This window comes from Mastigoproctus giganteus, chromosome 13 (genome assembly GCF_048544385.1).
Source record: "Mastigoproctus giganteus isolate SK-2022 chromosome 13, ASM4854438v1, whole genome shotgun sequence".
NCBI classification, from domain to species: Eukaryota; Metazoa; Arthropoda; class Arachnida; order Uropygi; family Thelyphonidae; genus Mastigoproctus; species Mastigoproctus giganteus.
In genome coordinates this window covers 46,447,197-46,468,974 of record NC_143587.1, presented here as the reverse complement: position 1 = coordinate 46,468,974, position 21,778 = coordinate 46,447,197, and the positions used below count along the sequence as shown (strand labels likewise).

General features: G+C 38.1%; 1 protein-coding gene across 11 annotated transcripts in view; it reads right to left on the bottom strand.

Annotated features, from left to right (window-relative positions):
• trol (terribly reduced optic lobes) overlaps window positions 1-21,778 on the bottom strand; it is a 1,731,230-nt gene that overhangs the window by 1,149,515 nt on the left and 559,937 nt on the right. For all 11 annotated transcript variants that reach the window (XM_090387691.1, XM_090387694.1, XM_090387699.1 and 8 more), the window contains one exon: window positions 13,549-13,656. In XM_090387691.1, the coding sequence (XP_090243817.1) occupies window positions 13,549-13,656 (108 nt within the window). The remainder of the gene's footprint in view (window positions 1-13,548; window positions 13,657-21,778) is intronic.

Below are 21,778 nucleotides of genomic sequence, written 5' to 3'. Positions count from 1 at the left end.
TAATTCACAGCTTTTTTTCAACAGTGAACTGTACTTGTTAAGTAATTCCGCTGGTCTCCTACTCTTAATATCATTAGTGCCAATGTGTACAACTATATCACCTTTTGTGCCCTTAAAAGATGATATCCGCTCTACAACGTCATCAACCTTTGCCCCTGGCAGACATACCCTGGTCCTGTTCCACCTATCCTTTTTACAAAGCATGTTTCCCGTTTCCTGACAATAGAGTCACCAACAACTACTAGTTCCTTTAGGACCAGCACATTCTGCCTTGGGGGCTACCGCTATGTTGCGTGATGACCAAGTACAAGCTCTGGCATTGGTGTGGGCAGCTGAGAGCTTGATGGGCCACTCACACTTTTAATCCTTCAAGGGCATCCACCCTGTCCTTCAAGCTCTCATATAGGCCCATAACCACGCTGAGTTGTCGCTTGATTTCCTTACACTCCTTGCATCGCGCGCACACACAAAGACATCCCCCATGGCAGTATCATGTCCCGTACCCGAATGCTCCATAAACATCAAGCAAGTAGTGCATTTTAATAGGCTGTGATTCAGAGAGCAACTGCCCCCCTCAGTTCTCCCCTGAGCCACAGCACTCCCATCAGTTTGAGCCTTTTGCTTTGCTGCTCTGGTCTGAGTAATGATTTCAATTTAATTTCAATACAATTTCAATTTCAGTACAAAATTAAAACCCTAAACTTATATCCCAACATGGTTATAACGCTATATTTATGTTTCAGTATTGAGTGTTATCTATGAAATCCATTTATATAACTTCCGTATCAAGTTAAGTATTAATTATTAATTTTTTACTAATTATTTATGTTACGTAACTCAAGTCATTATATGTATACAATTTAATTGACAATGAAGTTCAACAAGATTAATTATCTGATTAATTGACAATATTATGTACTATACTATACTATATTAAGCGTATGCTATCTATTTCGAGTTATTTTGTATCACGTAACAATGCCGGCAAGTTACGAACGGTAAACACGTGGATTTGATACCCTCTCCGATACTAAGTAATACCTACAAAATCTCTAAGTTACTTTAATCTAAGTATCGTAAATAGGAATATAAAGCTACTCTAGAAAATAACTTAATATGCCAATTTAAGCTAATAAAACAGAAAATAAATCAGAAAAAACTTCTCTGTTCCAGGAGCGGCAAAAATGTACGTCCGCACAGGCTACACTCGTTTTCGACTGTCTTAATATGTATTTTGGTATTCAACTGCAGTTAATAAAAATGAAGCCCATAACAACTCAGCGTTGTTATGGGCCTATGTGAGAGATTGAAGGACAGGGGCCCATCAAGCTCTCAGCTGCCCGCATCAGTGCCAGAGCTTGAACTTGATCATCACGCAACACAGCGACAACCCCCAAAGCATAATGCACTGGTCCAACAGGAACTAGTAGTTGTTGACTATTGTCAGGGAAGCAGGGAACATGCTATGTAAAAAGGATAGGTGGAACTGAACCAGGGTATGTCTGCCAGGGGCAAAGGCTGATGATGTTGTAGAGCAGATATCATCTTTAAGGGCACAAAGTGTGATATTGTTGTACATGTTGCCACTAATGATATTAAGAGTAGAAGACTGGCAGAATTACTTAACAAGCATAGGTCACTGTCGAAGAAAAGCCGTGAATTAGGGTTGAATTTGAAAGTGTCTGCAATTCTGCCCAGAAACGATAGGAAGGAGTATATGATGAGAGCCTTGTCGATTAATTCGCCCCTGGAAAAACTGTGCAAGGCTCAAGGGGTAGAATTATTTTCAGCCTGGTCTGTACTTGTTAACAGGAGAGACTGCTTCTACAGGGATGGGATACACTTAAATAGAAAGGGTGCAAGAATATTTGCTGATGCTATCGAGGCAGTGTTAGGTGGGTCAGAAAACTGCTAGCTTGGGGGGGGGGGATACAAGGACTAATAGATTAACAGTAGCCACTGGCAGAGGTGAAAGTGATTCTTGCACTGCTTCTATTGGAATGTGCAGCAGCCTGGAAAACAAGATGCAGGGTATTTCAGAGACTGCTGGTAGCCATTACGGTACAAGTAAACATATGGGTTGTGTTAGGGTAGCTAAGAATAAGAACAGGTGCATGTATACTTGCATGTACATCAATGCTAGGAGTTTGGTAAATAAATTTCATGAATTTCAGATATTGCTCAGAACATCAAAGGCAGATATTGTTGGGATATCAGAGACATAGTGTCACACAGATATAAGGAATTGAGAACTGGAATTTGGGCAGTAAAATGTGTACAAGGAAGGATAGACAAGACAGGAAAGGAGGGGGATTATACTATTAGTTAAGAAACACAAAATCCGAGGAAGTGAAGCCAGTCGACATTGCTGAACAGTGCAGTGTCGAGTCAGTTTGGTGTGACATAAGCATTGGGATATCAAAATTGAGAGTAGGAGTGTGTTATAGGCCTAATGACTATGATGAGTATAATAAGGAACTGTACAGGGATATTGAGTGGGCCAGTAAATCATAGTCTTATAATGGGGGATTTTAATTTCCCAGACATTGACTGGAATTTGTGGGTTGGTCACTCACACACTAGCAAGGCTTTTGTGGATTTATTGGAGGATTATTTTCTACATCAGCATGTTCAGGAGGCAACTAGAGGGGGTAATACTCTTGATCTGATTATCAGTAGTGATTCTTCATGCATTAAGAATCTGCAGATAAAGGAACCACTAGGTGGAAGTGATCACAGTGTGCTAAAGTGGGATTTACTCAAAGAGGTAACTACCATCAGGTGCAAAGGGAAGAGTTTTTGCTTTCATAAAGGTGGCTATGGTGATCTGAGACAGTATTTAAATTCTATACAGTGGGACCAACTGATGATGTTACCAACAGCAAATTCAAAATGAGAAGCATTCAAAGAATTTATCTTCGAAGCTACTAGGCTCTACATACCAACTAAGAAATATTGTTCAAGGTTTAGGCCTAAATGGATGTCAGATGAAGTAATGAGACATGTGGCAGAGAAGAAAAATGCATGGGATACATATAAATTAATGGGTGACATGGAAGCATATGATAGATATAAGATGGTCTGTAACCAAGTCACAAAGGAGATTAGGCAGGCAAAGGCAGATTATGAGAAATCCTTGGCAAAGGATGGAAAGAAAAACAACAAGAGTTCTTTACCTATGTAAAGTCTAGAAGGAAAGGGATGAATCAGATTGGTCCACAGGATACTGATGGTTCAACTGGTGATGATCCTGCTCTAGTGGCTAACAAACTAAATGAGTATTTTGCATCTACATTCACCCATGAGGAGTTATTCAGGGAGAGGAATGCCAGAGGTGAGTTAAACTCTGGCAGAGAGCTGGATGATTTTGTAATATCTGAGAGGAATGCAGAGGAGTAATTGTTGAAGATAAACATAGAAAAGGCTCCTGGGGTGGATGGGATCTATCCAGTTATATTAACGGAGGCAGCAAAGGAAGTAAGCAAACCCTTAGCCATAATTATGAGAGCTTCTTTGAACTCAGGGGAGGTACCCATAGGCTGGAGATGTGCAAATGTGATCCCAATTCACAAAGGAGGATCAAAGGGCAATACAAGTAATTACATAACTCTTAGTGTTTAACTTCTGTTCCAGGGAAATTAATGGAGGCACTGCTTAAAGAAGCACTGCAGGATCTTCTAAACTAGAATGTCTTGTCTGACTAATTTTATTGGATACTATGATGTGGTCACAAAGGAATAAAGGATGCAGGGAATAACTTTGATATCACATATTTGGATCTTAGAAAGGCTTTTGATACTGTTGCAGACTGCTGCATAAATTGCAGCAGTGTGGCATTGGAGGCAAATTGTTGCTATGGATAAAGGGATGGTTGAGTGGGAGGAGACAGAGAATGATAATCAATGGACACTGCTCATCGTGGACTAATGTTATTAGTGGAGTCGCTCAGGGTTCAGTATTGGGTCAATTGTTGTTTTCTATATTTATAAATGATTGTATATCAAGCTTAATGTCCAAATTTGCAGATGATATGAAGGTTGGCAGGGTTGTTAAGGACACTACTGACACTATGCTGCTGCAACAGGATCTGGAAAGGTTGAGCAGATGGGCTGAGAGGTGGCAAATGAAGTTTAACATTGACAAATGTAAAGTACTACATATGGGAAGCAGTAACCCCAGAGTAACGTATCAACTCTGTGGTACTACACTGACAGTGGTAGAGAATGAAAAGGACTTGGGGGTAATTGTGCAGGCAGATATGAAGTTTTTTGAGCAGTGCAGGCATTCTGTATGAGTAGCTCATAGTCTCTTGTCAATGATATACAGGAATGTTTCTAGCAGGGATAAGGAGGTGATTATCCCCTTATATAAGGCAATGGTCAGGCCACACCTTGAGTACTGTATACACGTCTGAAGGCCTCATTTTAAGTAGGATGTAGGCTGTTGGAACGAGTACAGAGAAGGGTAACCAGATTAGTGAATGGAACAAAGGGTTGCTCTTATGAAGAAAGGCTTAAATTTTGCAAATTACATTGTCTGGAGACTAGGCACCTGCGAGGTGATCTGATTGAGGTGTATAAAACAATGAATGGTTTGAGCATGCTCAATGCTGATGGAATTCTTCCTCTTGCTTAAAATAATCATTTGAGAGAGCATTAATTCAAATTGGGGAAAGACAGATGTGCGGAAGTTTGCCTTTAGCCAGCGGGTGGTTGGTGGTACCGACTTCCATCCCTTGTCGTGGAGATTGATAGCCTAAATAAATTTTAGGCTGAGCTGGACAGGTACTTGGAAAGAACGGAGGGCTGAAATGGGAGTAATTTTTTTTTTTTTTTTTTTTTTTTTTGGCTGATGCTGCATAAGCTTGCTTTCTTGCATCATATGCCTCTACTAATGCTAATATCTGTGTGACACTACATCTCTGATATCCCAACAATATCTGCCTTTGATATTTTGAGCAATACCTCAAATTCATCAAACTCCTAGCATTGGTGTATACACATGTATACATTCACCTGTTCCTATTCTTAGCTACCCTAACACAATCCATGTGTTTTCTAGTACCGGAGTGACACCCAGCAGTCTCCGAAATACCCTGCATCTTGTTTTCCAGGCTGCTGCTCATTCCAATAGAAGCAGTGCAAGGATCACTTTCACCTCTGCCAGTGGCTACTGTTAATCTATTAGTCCTTGTATTACCCAAGCTAGCAGTTTTCTGACACACTAATACTGCCTCGATAGCATCAGCAGATATTCTTGCAGTCCATTCTTGAAATAGGTCTCTGAGGTTGGGCATATTCATAATATAAATTTTTAGTAGTTTACACCAGCCTTGCATTGAAATAATAAAACAGAAAACAAAACTAATAGTTTAATAACTGGTATTACTAATGGGTTAATTAGTAATACCAGTTATTAAACTATTAGTTTTGTTTTATTATTTCAACGCAAGGTTGGTGTAAACTACTAAAAATTTATATTCTTACAATCCACTTGATATCAATGGTTTGACTGTATATGATCATTCTCAGATAGCTGTCCAACTAAATGAGTATTGTGCATCTATATTCACACATGAGTAGTTATTCAAGGAGGAAAGGGCCAAATGTTTATCAAATTAACAGGGAGTTAAATGATTTTGTAATTACTGAGAGCAAAGTGGAGGAGAAACTGTTGAAGTTAAACTTAAGAAAGGCACCTGGGGTGGATGATATCTATCCAGTTATATTAACCCAATTCACAAAGGGGGATCAAAGGGTGATACAGTAATTACAATCTGTTAGTCTGACTTCTGTTCCAGGGAAAATAATGGAGTTACTGGTTAAAGATGCATTTCAGGATCAACTATATAAGACAGCAGCAATAATTCAGACACAGACGCATGGGTTTAAGGGGAAGTCTTGTCTGACCAAATTAATTGGATACTATGACATGGTCACAAAGGAACTAGTTGCAAAAAGTAATTTTGAAATCATATACTTGGATTTCAGGAAAGCTTTTGATACTGTTGCACATTATTATTAGCCATATGGTGCAAGGAAGCCTGAGGTTTGTGCTGCACCAGCCAAAAAAAAAAAAAAGAAATTTCCCAAGTTACCCCCTGGGAGAGGGAGAGAGAGAGAGAGAGAGAGAAGTACAAAGGAATCACCAAGAAAGAAAAGAATGAAGATATCCAGCTCAGGACCCTGGGTTTGCCAAGCCTATACTCACCAGATGTGAGCCCCTTCGGTTGAATGGATGACTACTATACAAATTGGAGCAGTATGGCATTAAGGGCCAGTTGATACAATGGATAAAAGGATTGTTGAGTGAGAAAAGAGAGAATGGTTATCAATGGACACTGCTCTTCATTGACTAATGTTATTAGTGGTGTTCCCCAGGGTTCAGTGTTAGAAGTGGCAAATGAAGTTTAACATTGACAAATGCAAAGTACCACATACTGGTATCAGTAATCCCAGAGAAATATACCAAATGGGTAGTTTTACAAAGTTTAAATTTTACCTTAATAATGCTTGCTACAAGATCCACTTACAATACAAATTACAAGGACATCGTAAACCAGATGGAAATTTCTGCAGGCACTTCCGGTGTGAATTATGAGCTCATCATTTGTATAGCCTGTGGCATGTATTCTAAGGTTGGTCCAGTGCAAGGGTTCCCAACCTTTTTTTGCTTGTGGACCCCCTGAGTCCTAACTTTACGTATGTGGACCCCCATATACGCATATTTAATATTCCTAAATGAAATATTTATTTGTAGGTTAGTAAAAGCTAATAATTAAATAATTCCAATATAATATAGAACATGTAAATTACAAATTTTGAAAATTTTAATTGATAAAATAAACATTTTTACTTGTAATGACAGAATTAGTAAAAAAAAAAAAAATTTAAAAAATACTATCTCAAACAACATATATAAATTTATTCCTAAGGCTATTAAATAGTATCCCATTAAATAGGCCCTACTAATGAGATCCTTGTGGCCGATGTTTTGATATTAGCATTTTAATATCTGGTTCCAATTTTGTAAGAGTCAGACAAAGATCATGACTTTTGACATGAGTAATTACAGACCAGTTAGTTTAACTTCTGTTGCGGGTAAAATAATGGAGTCACTGGTTAAAGATGCATTGCAGGATCATCTAGACAAGACTGCAGCAATAATTCAGACACAGCATGGGTTTGTTAAGGGAAAGTCTTGTCTGACAAATTTGATAGGATATTATGATGTGGTTACAAAGGAACTGGATGCAAAAAATAATTTTGATATCATATATTTGGATTTCAGGAAAGCTTCTGACACTGTTCCGCATGGAAGACTATTGTACAAATTGGAGCAGAATGGTATTAAGGGTAAGATGCTACAATGGATAAAAGTCTGGTTAAGTGGGAGAAGAGGGTGGTAATCAATGGGTGCTGCTCTTCGTGGACTAATGTTATTAGTGGAGTCCCACAGGGTTCGGTGTTGGGTCCACTGTTGTTTTGTATATTTATCAATGATATTGATGAAGGTATATCAGGCTTAATGTCGAAGTTTGCAGATGATACAAAGGTTTGCAGAGTTGTTAATGACAGTAATGGCAGTGTGCTACTGCAACAGGATCTGGATAATTTGGGCAGATGGGCTAAGAGGTGGCAACTGAAGTTTAACCTTGACAAATGCAGAGTACTGCATATGGGTAGAAGAAACCTCAGAGAAATGTAGCAACTGTGTGGTACTACACTTAAGGTGGTAGAAAATGAAAAAGACCTGGGAGTAATTGTGCAGTCAGATATGAAGTTTTCTGAGCAATGCAGACAGGCTGCCAGGGCAGGTCATGGGGTTTTGTCAATAATATATAGGAATTTTGCTAGCAGAGAAAAGGAGGTGATTGTCCCTCTGTATAAGGCAATGGTCAGGCCACACCTTGAGTACTGCATACAAGTCTTGAGGCCTCATTTTAGGAAGGATGTAGATTTACTTGAGCATGTACAGAGAAGGGCAACAAGATTGGTGAGGGGAATGAAGGGATCCTCTTACCAAGAGAGGCTCAAGTTCTGCAAATTGCAGTGGCTGGAGACTAGGTACCTGTGTGGTGATCTGATTGAGGTGTATAAGGCCTTGAATGGGTTGAGCACACTGAATTCTGATGGGATCCTTCCACTTGTTCAGATTATGAACCTAAGGGAGCATAAATTCAATGTATAATAGATGTGCGGAAATTTGCCTTTAGACAGCGGGTGGTTAATTGCTGGAACAAACTTCCATCTGTCGTTGTGGAAGTTGATAGATTGAATAAATTTAAGGAGGAACTGGACAGGCTTTTAGAGGGAATGGTGTGATTTTTTTTTTTTTTTTTTGTCTGATGCTGCATAAGCTCATACACTTGCTTTCTCGCATCACATGCCACTACTACTACTACTACTACTACATCAAGTCGATTATGATTTTTTGTTAACTGTGTTACACGACTAAAGCCAGATTCCACAAGATAAGATGATAGGAAAACAATGACATACATTTTAGCTTTCTCCCATAAAAGCGGATATTTACATGCAATGTCATTATTCTTCCATACATCATGCTTTCCTTTTTTGAATAGACTTCGGACTGTCTCATCTGACCGCAATTCAACAAGTTCTTCTTGTAAATCAGTTTCAACATCAGCAGCATTTACCTCAAATGGAATCAGCACCCAATCTGGGATGTTCAGTTCTAGTAGGTCCTTGAACCGAACTTGCATGTCTTCATAATTTTTTTTTTAAATGATCAACATACACAACACAATCATCATCTTTTAAATCGCTGCTAACTGAAGCAAGGTTTGGAAACTGGTCAAACGCATCAGGTGAGATATTAAGACTGTACAATTTGAGTTTTCCTAGGAATGCATTAATGGCTTCTTTGCTAAATATTAAATCAAAATTATGTCCTTGCTGCAGCTTATTAAGAGAATTCAGTTTTTAAACACATCTGAGAGGTAAAATATATGTCTGTTTTCATGGCAACCAATGGGTGCTGCTGTTTTACAATCTCCTTTTCGTTTAGAAATGATACAATACTGTACCAAAGGAAGACGAAGCGACAAAGACAATTGCCTTTAGACAACCATCGCACCTCTGTATACAGTACAAGACTGTCAAATCCTTCTTCATTTTCATCACAAAATTTGCGAAAGAGACGATCTTGAAGAGCATTAGCCTTAATGAGGTTGACAGTTTTTATTACAAGAGTTAAGGCTTCGTGAAGACGTCCACTCAATCTCTTCGCCACCAGATGTTGGCGGTGAATCACGCAATGTATGCAAAATACTTTTCTCAATGCATTTTTTAAATGAGTGATAAACCCTCTGTACCTACCGACCATGGAAGGAGCGCCATCAGTAGCACAAGCCATTAAATTTTCGAGTGGAATATTTTTTTTCTCTAAAATAAGACTGGACTTCCTTAAATATCGTTTCACCTTTAGTATCTGTTTTGAGAAATCTTGCAAAAAGCATTTCCTCTCTGAGTTGATTATCATCCATACATCTTACATATGCCAATAAAAGTGTTTCATTGCCCATCAAAGTTGATTCATCGAGTTTCATTGCAAACTGTTTCACTCGTAATTGAGCAATAAGTTGATTTTCTACATCTTCAGACATTTCATCAATGCATCTGGATATTGTGTTATTGCTCAAAGGAAGGTTTATCGGTAATTTCACGTGCATTTTTGTTTAACATTGTTGAAATTACAACAGATATCGAAGGCAAGATGACAGTTTCACCAATGCTATGTGGCTTTCCAGATTTTGCTATTATTTTGCTGATTTCATATGATGCTAATAAACCGCTATCTTTATTGCTTGCTTGTTTACTAAAAATCTGATCCAATTTGTTTCTTCCTTGAAAATTGTCTCCTAGTTTTCGGAAATACTCCACTGATTTATTTTTCTTTTCGCTGTGCCTTGTCTCAAAATGGTGACAAAGCTTACTTGGCTTCATGCTATCATTAGACAACACAGTCATACATATAAGACACATTGGTTTTGTGATATTCTCTGGTGATTCAAATAAAACATAAGACAGATATTCAGTCAAATATTGTCTTGTTTTCTTCTTTGCATGAGCCATGGGTAATCTGAAAACAATAATATTATTAACCTCAAATATTTAATGTTGGAAATGCTTGTAGGTACTAATGGAAATATAGTTCACTAGAACAATAACATTCAATAACACAAACAATAGATTTCACCACAACGATGCCAATTACTCACTATAGAATGAAATGACCGACTCTTTCTAGATTAGTCGGTGCTTAAATAATGTTTTCTTCTTTGAGAATTTTCTATGGAAAGAATTTTTTTTTTGCGTCAACTAAAGAAGGTTCCAGAAAATATGAGTATCTTCTAACTAAGAATTTCTGGACTTTTCTATGACAGTTTATTTTATTATTATTTATTTATTTTTATTTAACAAATTATTTTATTTATAATATTTTATCATGCACCCCTTAGCTCATATTATGGACTTCCGAAATACAATTTTTTTTTTTTTCTTGTGGACCCCCTCAAAGCTTCTATGGACCCCTGGGGGTCCATGTGGACCCCAGTTGGGAAATGCTGGTCTAGTGGATAAACCCAGCTCAGCTGACAATTCTTTTCTTTGCACCCAATGTAAGGAGAGTACCAATCTCAAATTTGTGCATTACAAGAAGAATTTAAGTCACTCAAGAAAAGTGCTCCCCATTGAAACAAATGTAACTGGGAGCTTGTCAGGGACTCAAATATATCATGATCTGTCAAGGGATGCACCCCCGATTCAGATCCCAGATAAGAATAGTCAGGTGCATACTGCACTGGTTGAAGATAATTTATTATTATTGGGAAGCTGTCAGGGAAACAGGTAATTTCTTTGTAACAAAGAAAGAATCAGAGTGAGTTTGCTGGGAGCAACAATTGATGTTACCAACAGATTGTCAGTTTAAGGAGGGTAAGGAGAGCATTATTATTCAAGTAGGGATCAATGACATTAAACAAACATGATCTTGCCATTTAGGATAAATATAGGAACATGTTCAAAAAAAACTGCAAATTACGTCAGAATGGGTATGTGTATGCAGATAGAAAGGGCAAGAAAGCAGGAATGTCTTATTATGGGTGACTTTAATAGGCTCCAAATGGATTGGAATAAGTGGAAGGAAAGTCACCTTGTGGGGAAAAAAAATTTAAGTAAACTAGATTATTATTTGTACTAGCAAGTTAGAGAAAATACTAGAGGTGAGAATAATCTTGACCTCATCATTACTCAGGAATCAGATGAAATCACATGGCTTAAAATACAGGAACCATTGGCAGGTAATGATCACATATTTCAGCTGGAAGATGAAAAAATATGTTGCCATAGTTAAAGCTAAAGGCACAGGTTTTAACTTCAGAAGAGAGGACTTTGACATTTTAAGGCACTGTACAGCATCTATTAATTGGGCGGATTGCAGAGTGAGAGCAAATACACTTGAATTATGGAATACATTTTTACACCAAATATTACAAAAGCCATGAATGCATATAATACCATTAAGAAAATTCTGCAGGAGGAGGACACTGAAATGGGTTAATGTACTGTCTGATCAAAGAGAGCAGAAAAAGATAGCATGTAGTAGTTACGAACAATGAAATGTACTGAAACCAAGAACAACCACAAGTTGATTTGTAATAGTACTACAGATAAAGTAAGATAAGTCAAAGCTGTGTATGAGAAAGCACTGGCTAAGAGAGCAAAGAATGGGGACAAGGAATTTTTCATGTATGTTAAAAGGAAGTAAAAAGCAAATCAGACTGGACCCTTGTGCACTGGGTGTGGAAAGTCTTGACAACCCCGCCGATGTTGCTGATGAATTGAAAGGTACTCACTCTGCATTTGTCTTTGCTGAAGAGGGACCCATTCATGCTGAGAAGAGGCTGTGGAAATGGGGCTAAGTCATGTGAAATTGGCAATTTTGAAATTACAGATGACTGTTTATTAGAAAAATTTAAGCATAAAGGCAACTATGGCTTCTGGAGTTGATAGCATGTATCTGGTAATTCTGAGGGAGTCCATCAGGAAGTGTATTAAACCATTGAAGTTAATTGTTAGGACCTCTTTGGATTCAGGAGAGATTCCTTTGGATTAGCGAAGTGCCAACATATCTCCAATACATAAAGGTGGTTCTAAGAGCAAAGACAGTAACTACAGAGCAGTTAGTCTGAATTCAGTGGTAGGGAAAACATTAGAGGCAATGATTGCATGTGCAATCTAGGGACATTTAGATAGATATGACATTCTGAATAACTTAAACATGGTTTCGTTAAGGGAAAATCTGGTTTAACTAACTTAGTAAGCTATTTTGAAACAGTTACTCATGAGATCGATGAGGGAACAGTTTCAACATAGTGTATTTGGATTTTAGCAAGGCATTTGACTCAATCCCTATATAAGTTGGAATATGGTGGGATTACTGGAACATTCTAAGATAGATTTCTGGAAGGTTGCAGGGCACAAGGCAGAGGGTTGTGGTTAATGGATATCCTTCAGATTGGTGTAATGTCAGAAGTGGGGTCCCCAAGGATCAGTTCTTGGACTATTGTTTTTTCCGATTTTCATAAGTGAAATTGACAATGGGATAGAAGGCTTGAGGTTAAAATTTGCAGACTACGTAAAGATTGGCAGGTTACCGCTCAGTACCAAGCATCACTCTTCCATGTTCTTCTTTAATAAGATTCAGATTTACAGACAAGATCATGCATCTTCACTGGGGATAACCTTGACTTCTAACAACCCTTTTTTGGAATAAGAATATCAAACATCTCTCTCTCTCTCTCTCTCTCTCTCTCTCTCTCTCTCTCTCTCTCTCTCTCTATGTGTGTTACTTTTCTTGTCAACGGCTATTGACCCCAAACAAATGTGACCTACCATTGAATATTTTCCCCACATCTGGAGTGGCAACCCCAAAAATTGTCTTTGGCTGTTAGACTATACAAAAGAGCAGTTTGGTTTATCAATAATCCATCTCTTACAAACTCTCTCCACTGTTTGTCAAACAAATGTTTAGTTTTTGATGAATACCAATAATAAAGATTTCCACAGGCACTGTTCTTCTGAGTTGACATCTAATATAACCTTCTCCCCCTCTCAAATCAGCCTTAACATATTACTCAACTAGTAGTCAAGAGCCATCGACTATTCAATTCTGAAATCACAGAACTAACTTTTCTTCTTTTATCTCTTCTACTTCTGTTCTTTGGAACAACTGTCCACACATGTATTTCCTGAAATTTACAATCGACAAAAATTGAAGTACAATTATCAATTAGTATTTTTTGTTTTCTCAACCTTCAAACCCATAAGCTGAACTAACTTACTATAGGTTTTTGTACTTTTCATGTTTCGGGTAACCATATAAAATATACAATAAAATGACATGATTTTTCATTCTTTTGCTTTAATATAAAATTCTAAATAAGACAAATTTTCTGTTCATGTTCCAGGAAGGCCATAAAGGGTGAGAGGAAAGGAAAATAGAAATTCATAAATAATTACTCACCACAATTGTGTTCATCTGAATAATCCCTACACTGGTAGCGACCATCACAGTGTTGGCTAACATCAATGCAAGTACCATCACCACATTTAAACTGATCTCTACTGCATTCTATAATTTGAATAAACAACATTATCACATTAAGTATTGTAAAGTAATATTTTATAGAATATAAAATATCATCAGGAAAAGAGTTAAGAAATGTGAAATTCAAAATTTTATCATTAGAGAAAAAAAGGAATATGGATATATGCAACTATTTATTTCCACATATAAAATCAAATTGTATTTTTGAGATTTGACACTTCTTTCATCATATGGATGACAATGATCATCCATGTGATCATTAAGATGTTTAGAACTGTTTTGCATGATTGATACCTGTAAAGATGAAATTCTCAGCACTTTCCGATTTTACTCTAATTCAAGGTTTCCATGTGACTTGAAATCAGCTGTGGGTGAGTAGTCTAAGCAATTTGGGCACAAATTGAATGGGCCAAAAACAGTCATATTCACAACCACTCTCATTACAATTCCAGTTTTGATTTCAGGGTGCAGTGTATTTGTTAACTATGTTATTCAGTTATTTTATTTATTTTTCTTCATTATATTTTCAGTCTTCATTTATTTTGATATCATTTTCGATTCTAGAAGCCATTTCTGTTTGCACTGATTAGTTTGGGTTTAGTGTTTTCGGCACACTAGCAACAAAAGCTATTATGTACCAAGAAAAGGTTATAAAATGTTAAAAAATATTTCGTAACTTTTAAGTCATCAAAAGCAGACATCGTGCATATAGTAGAAACATGGTGTCACTAAGACATGAGCAATGCTGAATTTGAATATGGGAAGTACAACGTATACAGGAAGGGTGAAGTGGTTATGCTATTAGTTAAGAAGCATATTAAATCCAAGGCAGAGCATCAAGTCAACATGAGTGACCAATGGTGTAATGTTGAGTCAGTTCAGTGTGATATAAGTACTGGAAAAACAAAATTGAGAGTAGGAGTGTCATCACTGCCATTATAGTTCTAATGACTGTGATGAGTATGCCAAACGGCTATATATTAATCCCAGAGGCTCACATCTAGTGAGTATGGGCTTGGCATGGCCAGAATATGATATCCAGCCCAGAGTCCTGAGCTGGATATCATCATTCTTCTCTTTCTTGTTGGTTCCCTTCTACTTCTGACTCTTGTTTTTTCTCTTTCAGAGTAAATCAGGATTTTTTTTTTTTTTTTTTGGCTAGTGCAGCAAAAGCCTCAGGCTTCCTTGCACCACATGGCAAATGATAATAATAATAACAATAATAATAGAGCAATAGTGAACCAGTAAAATCAGTATGTCTTATAATGGGGATTGTAACTTTCCATATGTTGACAGGAAATTTAAAATGTATGACTGTTTTCTACAGCAGCACGTTAGAGGAAACAAGAGGAAGCAATACTCTTGATCTATTATCAACAGTGATTCTTCATGCTTTAAGAATCTGCAGGTAAAGGACCCACTGGAATTTAAAGACATAACAATTGTAAAGGGTAAAGGGAAAGGCCTTTGCAAGAGTGACTACAGTGGTCTCAGACAGTTTAAATTCTTTGCAGTGAGACCAACTGATAATGTTACCAACAGGAAATTTTAAATGGGAAGCATTTGCAGAAATAATCATAGAAGCTATTAGGCTTTTCATACCAACAAAGAAATACTGTTCAAGGCTTATACCTAAATGGATGTCAGATGAACAATCAGGATATTTCGAAAAGAAGAAAAATACAAGTTGTGTATAAATTATCAGGTGATACAGAAGCATATAACACATAAATTAGTATGTAATCAAGTCACAAAGGAAGTTAGTCAAGCTAAGGAAGATTGTGAGAAATCACTGATAATCCAAAGAACAGCAGCAAAGACTTCTACACTTACATTAACAGAAGACAGGGGGAATTTAATCACACTGGGCCACTTAATGTCAATGGTTAACTGTTGATTACCATGCTCAGGTTGCTGACAAATTGAATAGGTATTCTGCAGCTACATTCACACAGGAGGTATTCTTTAGATAAATTAATGGAGGCACTGCTTCTTTAACCAGTGCCTCCATTAATTTCCCTGGAGCAGAAATTAAAGTAACAGCTCTGTAATTACCTGTTAGTTTAACAGGTAACTATAGACCTGTTAGTTTCACCTGTTAGTTTAATATCTCTTAACAGATTACCAAAAACACCAGTTATGAAAAAAAAAACTGCAAACACAAAAACTTTATTTTTGTGTTTGCAGATCATCATGTGGATCCCTGCTATCATCTAGTTTAAGCACTATTTAAATTAAATGACAATACTGATTCACATGATGAATGGTGTCATGGTGGCTTGACCTTAATGTGCCCTTTCATAACAGTGCTTATATATGATAAAAACAGGAGACAACAACAAAAAAGAATCCAGTAATTGGTCAAGAATGTAAAAATTTAATTGGAAGGATAACTTTGATAATCACTTAAATAGTTTGACAAATGCAATGGAGGCTTATTCAATATGAAAGAATTGAATAACTGTTAATAATGCAGGAATGAATCTGTTAAGAATACTTTAGAGACTCAAGATTCCTTATATTTTTCTTTATTTAATTCAACAGAAATATTGAAGTGCTTGGGGAATTTACACATTTTTTTAAATTTGCCATTGATAGAATGGGAGAGTCCCACAATTCCCTTCTTGACTTCGCAATTGGGGAATGCTCACTAACCTATGCAGTACTGGATGCAACCATTTCTGATCATCGTCCCATCTTAATAGTAATTGAAAATGAAGAAATTGTGGAAGAGATCATGCACACTTACAGATCTGTGACTCCAGGCTCTCTCAATCAGCTCTGTTATGATCTCCAGCAGTCTTCGTGGGATGAGGTGGCTGCTACAGATGATCCTGAAATTGCGACGAACTTCTTCTTCTTTGAGCATATCCTAAATAGTTACGAAAAACGCGCGTCGTACATCAGGATACCAGGGAATAAAAAGACCACTAGGCCAAGATGGAAATTATGCCCATTTATGTCAAACAATATTTGTAACATATTAAAGAAAAGGGGCAAACTTGTAAGAACTGCTAGAGAAACAGGAAAGGAGGCGGATAAAAACAAATACACAACGTACAGAAACAAAGTCACCGACAGTATTAGGTCGGAGAAAAGGAAATATTATAGTTCCCAACTTAAAGGCATCATTACAAGCAAGGAAAAGTGGACAGTCTTGGACAAGCTACTACCTGGAAGAAAAACGAAATCACAGAGCTACATTGGAGATGTAGTTGAGAACGAAGTACTCATTTCGGATGACCAGGAAAAAGCCGCAGCATTCCGTAATCACTTTATCTCAAGCATGAATAACCTTTTTAAAGACGAAGTTGACTCTAGAGATAATGCAACGAGAGAATCTGTCAAGCACTCAATGAGGAGCTCTTTTTTCCTCGCTCCGCTCTCAGATCAAGAGATTTTAGAAGCAGGACATCAATTAAAAGAAAAGGGAGCCCCTGGCTTTGATGAAATATCTCCTGCTATGCTGAAAAAGGTCCTTAACTCAATTCTAACACCACTGAAGTATATTTACAATCTTTCCTTTCAATCTGGTAAATTCCCATCTCAATTCAAAAAAGCAGTCATTGTTCCTGTTCCTAAGGGGAAAAATTGTAACTCTATCAACAATTTTCATCCAATAGCTCTACTCTCAGTTTTTGCAAAATTATTCGAAAAAATTCTTCACGGCAGACTCATGGGCTTCCTGGAAGTCAATCAGCTTATCCATCAACAACAGTATGCTTATCGTTTAAAAAGATCCACTGACCTGGCAATTGCTGACTTCTGCTCCAGGATCACGGACTGTCTTGAAAAGGGTCACTATGCAATAGCACTGTTTCTAGACCTATCAAAAGCTTTTGACTGCATAAATCATAATATCCTACTCAACAAGCTCAACAATCTTGGCTTGAGAGGAAAAATTAACCTTCTCCTTGAAGACTACCTTACTGATAGGCCATTTGTCGTTAAAACAAACCAGTCTTTTTCAGACATTTTTTATTTCTCCAGGGGAGTACCTCAAGGCTCACTTCTCGGACCTATCCTATTTGTTCTTTACATTAATGAATTTCTCTCTCATCTTCCATCTTCCCACCTAGCAGCGTATGCCGATGACATTTCCATTCTAATCACTGATAAAGACCCTAACCAACTTCAATGCAAGATCTCTGCCCTGCTCTCTGAAATGCAGTTGGCTTCAAAAGAATCAGCTGATACTAAACCCGAAAAATCCAAATATATGGTGTTTAGGATGAAAAACAAATCATTAAATATTGATTTCGAAATAACATACAAAGGAAAACAACTGGAAAGGGTGAATGATACCAAGTTTCTAGGAATCTGGCTAGATGACAAGCTGAGCTCCAGGGGAGTAACCTCAAGGCTCACTCCTCGGACCTATCCTATTTGTTAGCATTAGCATTAGTAGAGGCATTTGATGCAAGAAAGCAAGCTTATGCAGCATCAGCCAAAAAAAAAAAAAAAACCACTTCCACTTCACCCCTCTGTTTGTTCAAAATACCTGTCCAGCTGAGCCTTAAACTTATTTAGGCTATCAACCTCCACCACAAGGGATGGAAGTCTGTTCCACCAACCAACCACCCGCTGGCTAAAGGCAAATTTCCGCACGTCTATCCTACATCTGTCTTTCCTCAATTTGAATTTATGCCCTCTCAGGTGATTTTTCAGAGCTAGAGGAAGAATCCCACAGCATTGAGCATGTTTAAACCATTCAAGGCTTTATACACCTCTATCAGATCACCTCGCTGGTGCCTAGTCTCCAGACACTGTAATTTGCAAAACTTAAGCCTTTCTTCGTAAGAGCACCCCTTTGTTCCATTCACTAATCTTGTTGCCCTTCTAGGTGTGGCCTGACCATTGCCTTATACAATGGAATAATCACCTCCTTATCCCTGCTGGAAAAATTCCTGTATATCATTGACAATACTCCATGAGCTACTCTTGCAGCCCGTCTGCACTGCTCAGAGAACTTCATATCTGCCTGCACAACCACCCCCAAGTCCCTTTCATTCTCTACCACTGTCAGTGCAGTACCACAGAGTTGATACGTTGCTCTGGGGTTGCTGTTTCCCATGTGTAGTACTTTACATTTGTCAATGTTAAACTTCATTTGCCACCTCCCAGCCCATCTGCTCAACCTTTCCAGATCCTGTTGCAGCAGCATAGTGTCAGTAGTGTCCTTGACAACCGTGCCAACCTTTGTATCATCTGCAAACTTGGACATTAAGCTTGATATACCATCATCAATATCATTTATAAATACAGAAAACAATAATGGACCCAACACTGAGCCCTGAGGGACTCCACTAATAACATTAGTCCACGATGAGCAGTGTCCATTGATTACCACTGTCTTCTCCCCCTTAACCACCCCTTTATCCATAGCAGCAATTTGCCTCCAATGTCACACTGCTCCAATTTGTGTAGCAGTCTTCCATGTGCAACAGTATCAAAAGCCTTTCTAAGATCCAAGTATATAATATCAAAGTTATTCCCTGCATCCAGTTCTTTTGTGACTGCATCATAGTATCCAATCAAGTTGGTCAGGCAAGACTTCCCCTTAACAAAACCATGCTGTGTCTGAGCTATAACTGAAGTCTTGTCTAAATGATCCTGCAGTGCTTCTTTAACCAGTGCCTCCATTAATTTTCCTGGAACAGAAGTTAAGCTCACAGGTCTATAATTACTTGTGTCAGCCTTTGATCCTCCTTTGTGAATTGGGGTCACATTTGCACATTTCCAGTCTATGGGTACCTCCCCTGAGACCAAGGAAGCTCTCATAATTATGGCTAAGGGTTTGCTTACTTCCTTTGCTGCCTCCTTTAATATAACTGGATAGATCCCATCCACCCCGGGTTCCTTTCTTGTGTTTATCTTCAACAGTTTCTCCTCCACTTTACTCCCAGTTATTTCAAGATTCTGTAGCTTACTGCTAGAGTTGAATACACCTCTGGCATTCCCCTTGCTGAATAACTCCTCATGTGTGAATGTCGATGCAAAATATTCATTTAGTTTGTTAGCTACCTGAGCAGGATCATCAACAATTGACCCATCAATATCAAGTGGACCAATCTGATTCATCCCCTTCCTTCTAGAGTTTACATAAGTAAAGAACTCTTTGCTGTTTTTCTTTGCATCCCTTGCCAAGGATTTCTCGTAATCTGCCTTCACCTGCCTAACCTCCTTTGTAACTTGGTTGCATATCAACTTGTATCTATCATAGGCTTCCGTGTCATGTGTTAATTTGTAAGTATCCCATGCATTTTTCTTCTCTGCCATATGCCTCATTAGTTCATCTGACATCCATTTTGGCCTAAACCTTGAACAATATTTCTTAGTTGGTATGTAAAGCCTAGTAGCTTCCAAGATAAGTTCTTTGAATGCTTCCCATTTTGAATTTGCTGTTGGTAACATCATCAGTTGGTCCCACTGTATAGAATTTAAATACTGTCTCAGTCCATCGTAGTCACCTTTACGGAAGCAATAAACCTTCCCTTTACCCCTAATGGTAGTTACCTCTTTGAGTAAATCCCACTTCAGCACACTGTGATCACTGCCACCTAGTTGTTCATTTATCTGCAGATTCTTAATGCATGAAGAATCACTGCTGATAATCAAATCAAGAGTATTACTCCCTCTAGTTGCCTCCCGAACATGCTGATGTAGAAAACAATCATCCAATAAATCCACAAAAGCCCTGCTAGTGTGTGAGTAACCAGCCCCCAAATTCCAGTCAATATCTGGGAAATTAAAATCTCCCATTATAAGACACTCTGATTTACTGGCCCACTCTATTTCCCTGTACAGTTCCTTATTATACTCATCAGAGTCATTAGGCCTATAGCACACTCCTACTCTCAATTTTGATCTCCCAATGCTTATGTCACACCAAACTGACTCAACACTGCACTGTCTGGCGATGTCGACTGGCTTCACTTCCTTGGTTTTTATGTGTTTCTTATCTAATAGCATAACCCCTCCCCCTTCCTATCCTGTCTATCCTTTCTGTAGACGTTGTACTCCCCAAATTGCAGTTCTGCATCCCTTATATCTGTGTGACACCACGTCTCTGATATCCCAACAATATCTGCCTTTGATGTTTTGAGCAATACCTCAAATTCATCAAATTTATTTACTAAACTCCTAGCATTGGTGTACACGCAAGTATACCTGCACCTGTTTCTATTCTTAGCTACCCTAACACAACCCATGTGTTTACTTGTACCGCAATGGCTCCCAGCAGTCTCTGAAATACCATGCATCTTGTTTTTCAGGCTTCTGCTCATTCTAATAGAAGCAGTGCAAGAATCTCTTTCACCTCTACCAGTGGCTACTGTCAATCTATTGGTCTTTGTCTCCCCCCAAGCTAGCAGTTTTCCGACCCACCTAACACTGCCTCGATAGCATCAGCAAATATTCTTGCACCCTTTCTATTTAAGTGTATCCCATCCCTCTAGAAGCAATCTCTCCTGTTAACAAGTGCAGTCCAGGCTGAAAAAAATTCTACCCCTTGAGCCTTGCACAATCTTTCCAGGGCCGAATTGATCGACAAGGCTCTCATCATATACTCCCTCTTATCGTGTCTGGGCAGAATTGCAGACACTTTCAAATTCAACCCTAATTCTCGGCTTTTGTTCAACAGTGACCTGTACTTGTTAAGTAATTCTGCCGGCCTCCTACTCTTAATATTATTAGTGCCAACGTGTACAACTATATCACCTTTTGTGCCCTTAAAAGATGATATTCGCTCTACAACGTCATCAACCTTTGCCCCTGGCAGAGGGAGGGGCAAAGTTCTTTGCCCCTTTTGTTCTTTACATTAATGAATTTCTCTCTCATCTTCCATCTTCCCACCTAGTAGCGTATGCCGATGACATTTCCATTCTAATCACTGATAAAGACCCTAAACCAACTTCAATGCAAGATCTCTGCCCTGCTCTCTGAAATGCATAGTTGGCTTCAAAAGAATCAGCTGATACTAAACCCAGAAAAATCCAAATATATGGTGTTTAGGATGAAAAACAAATCATTAAATATTGATTTCGAAATAACATACAAAGGAAAACAACTGGAAAGGGTGAATGATACCAAGTTTCTAGGAATCTGGCTAGATGACAAGCTGAGTTGGGATAAACAAATGATCACC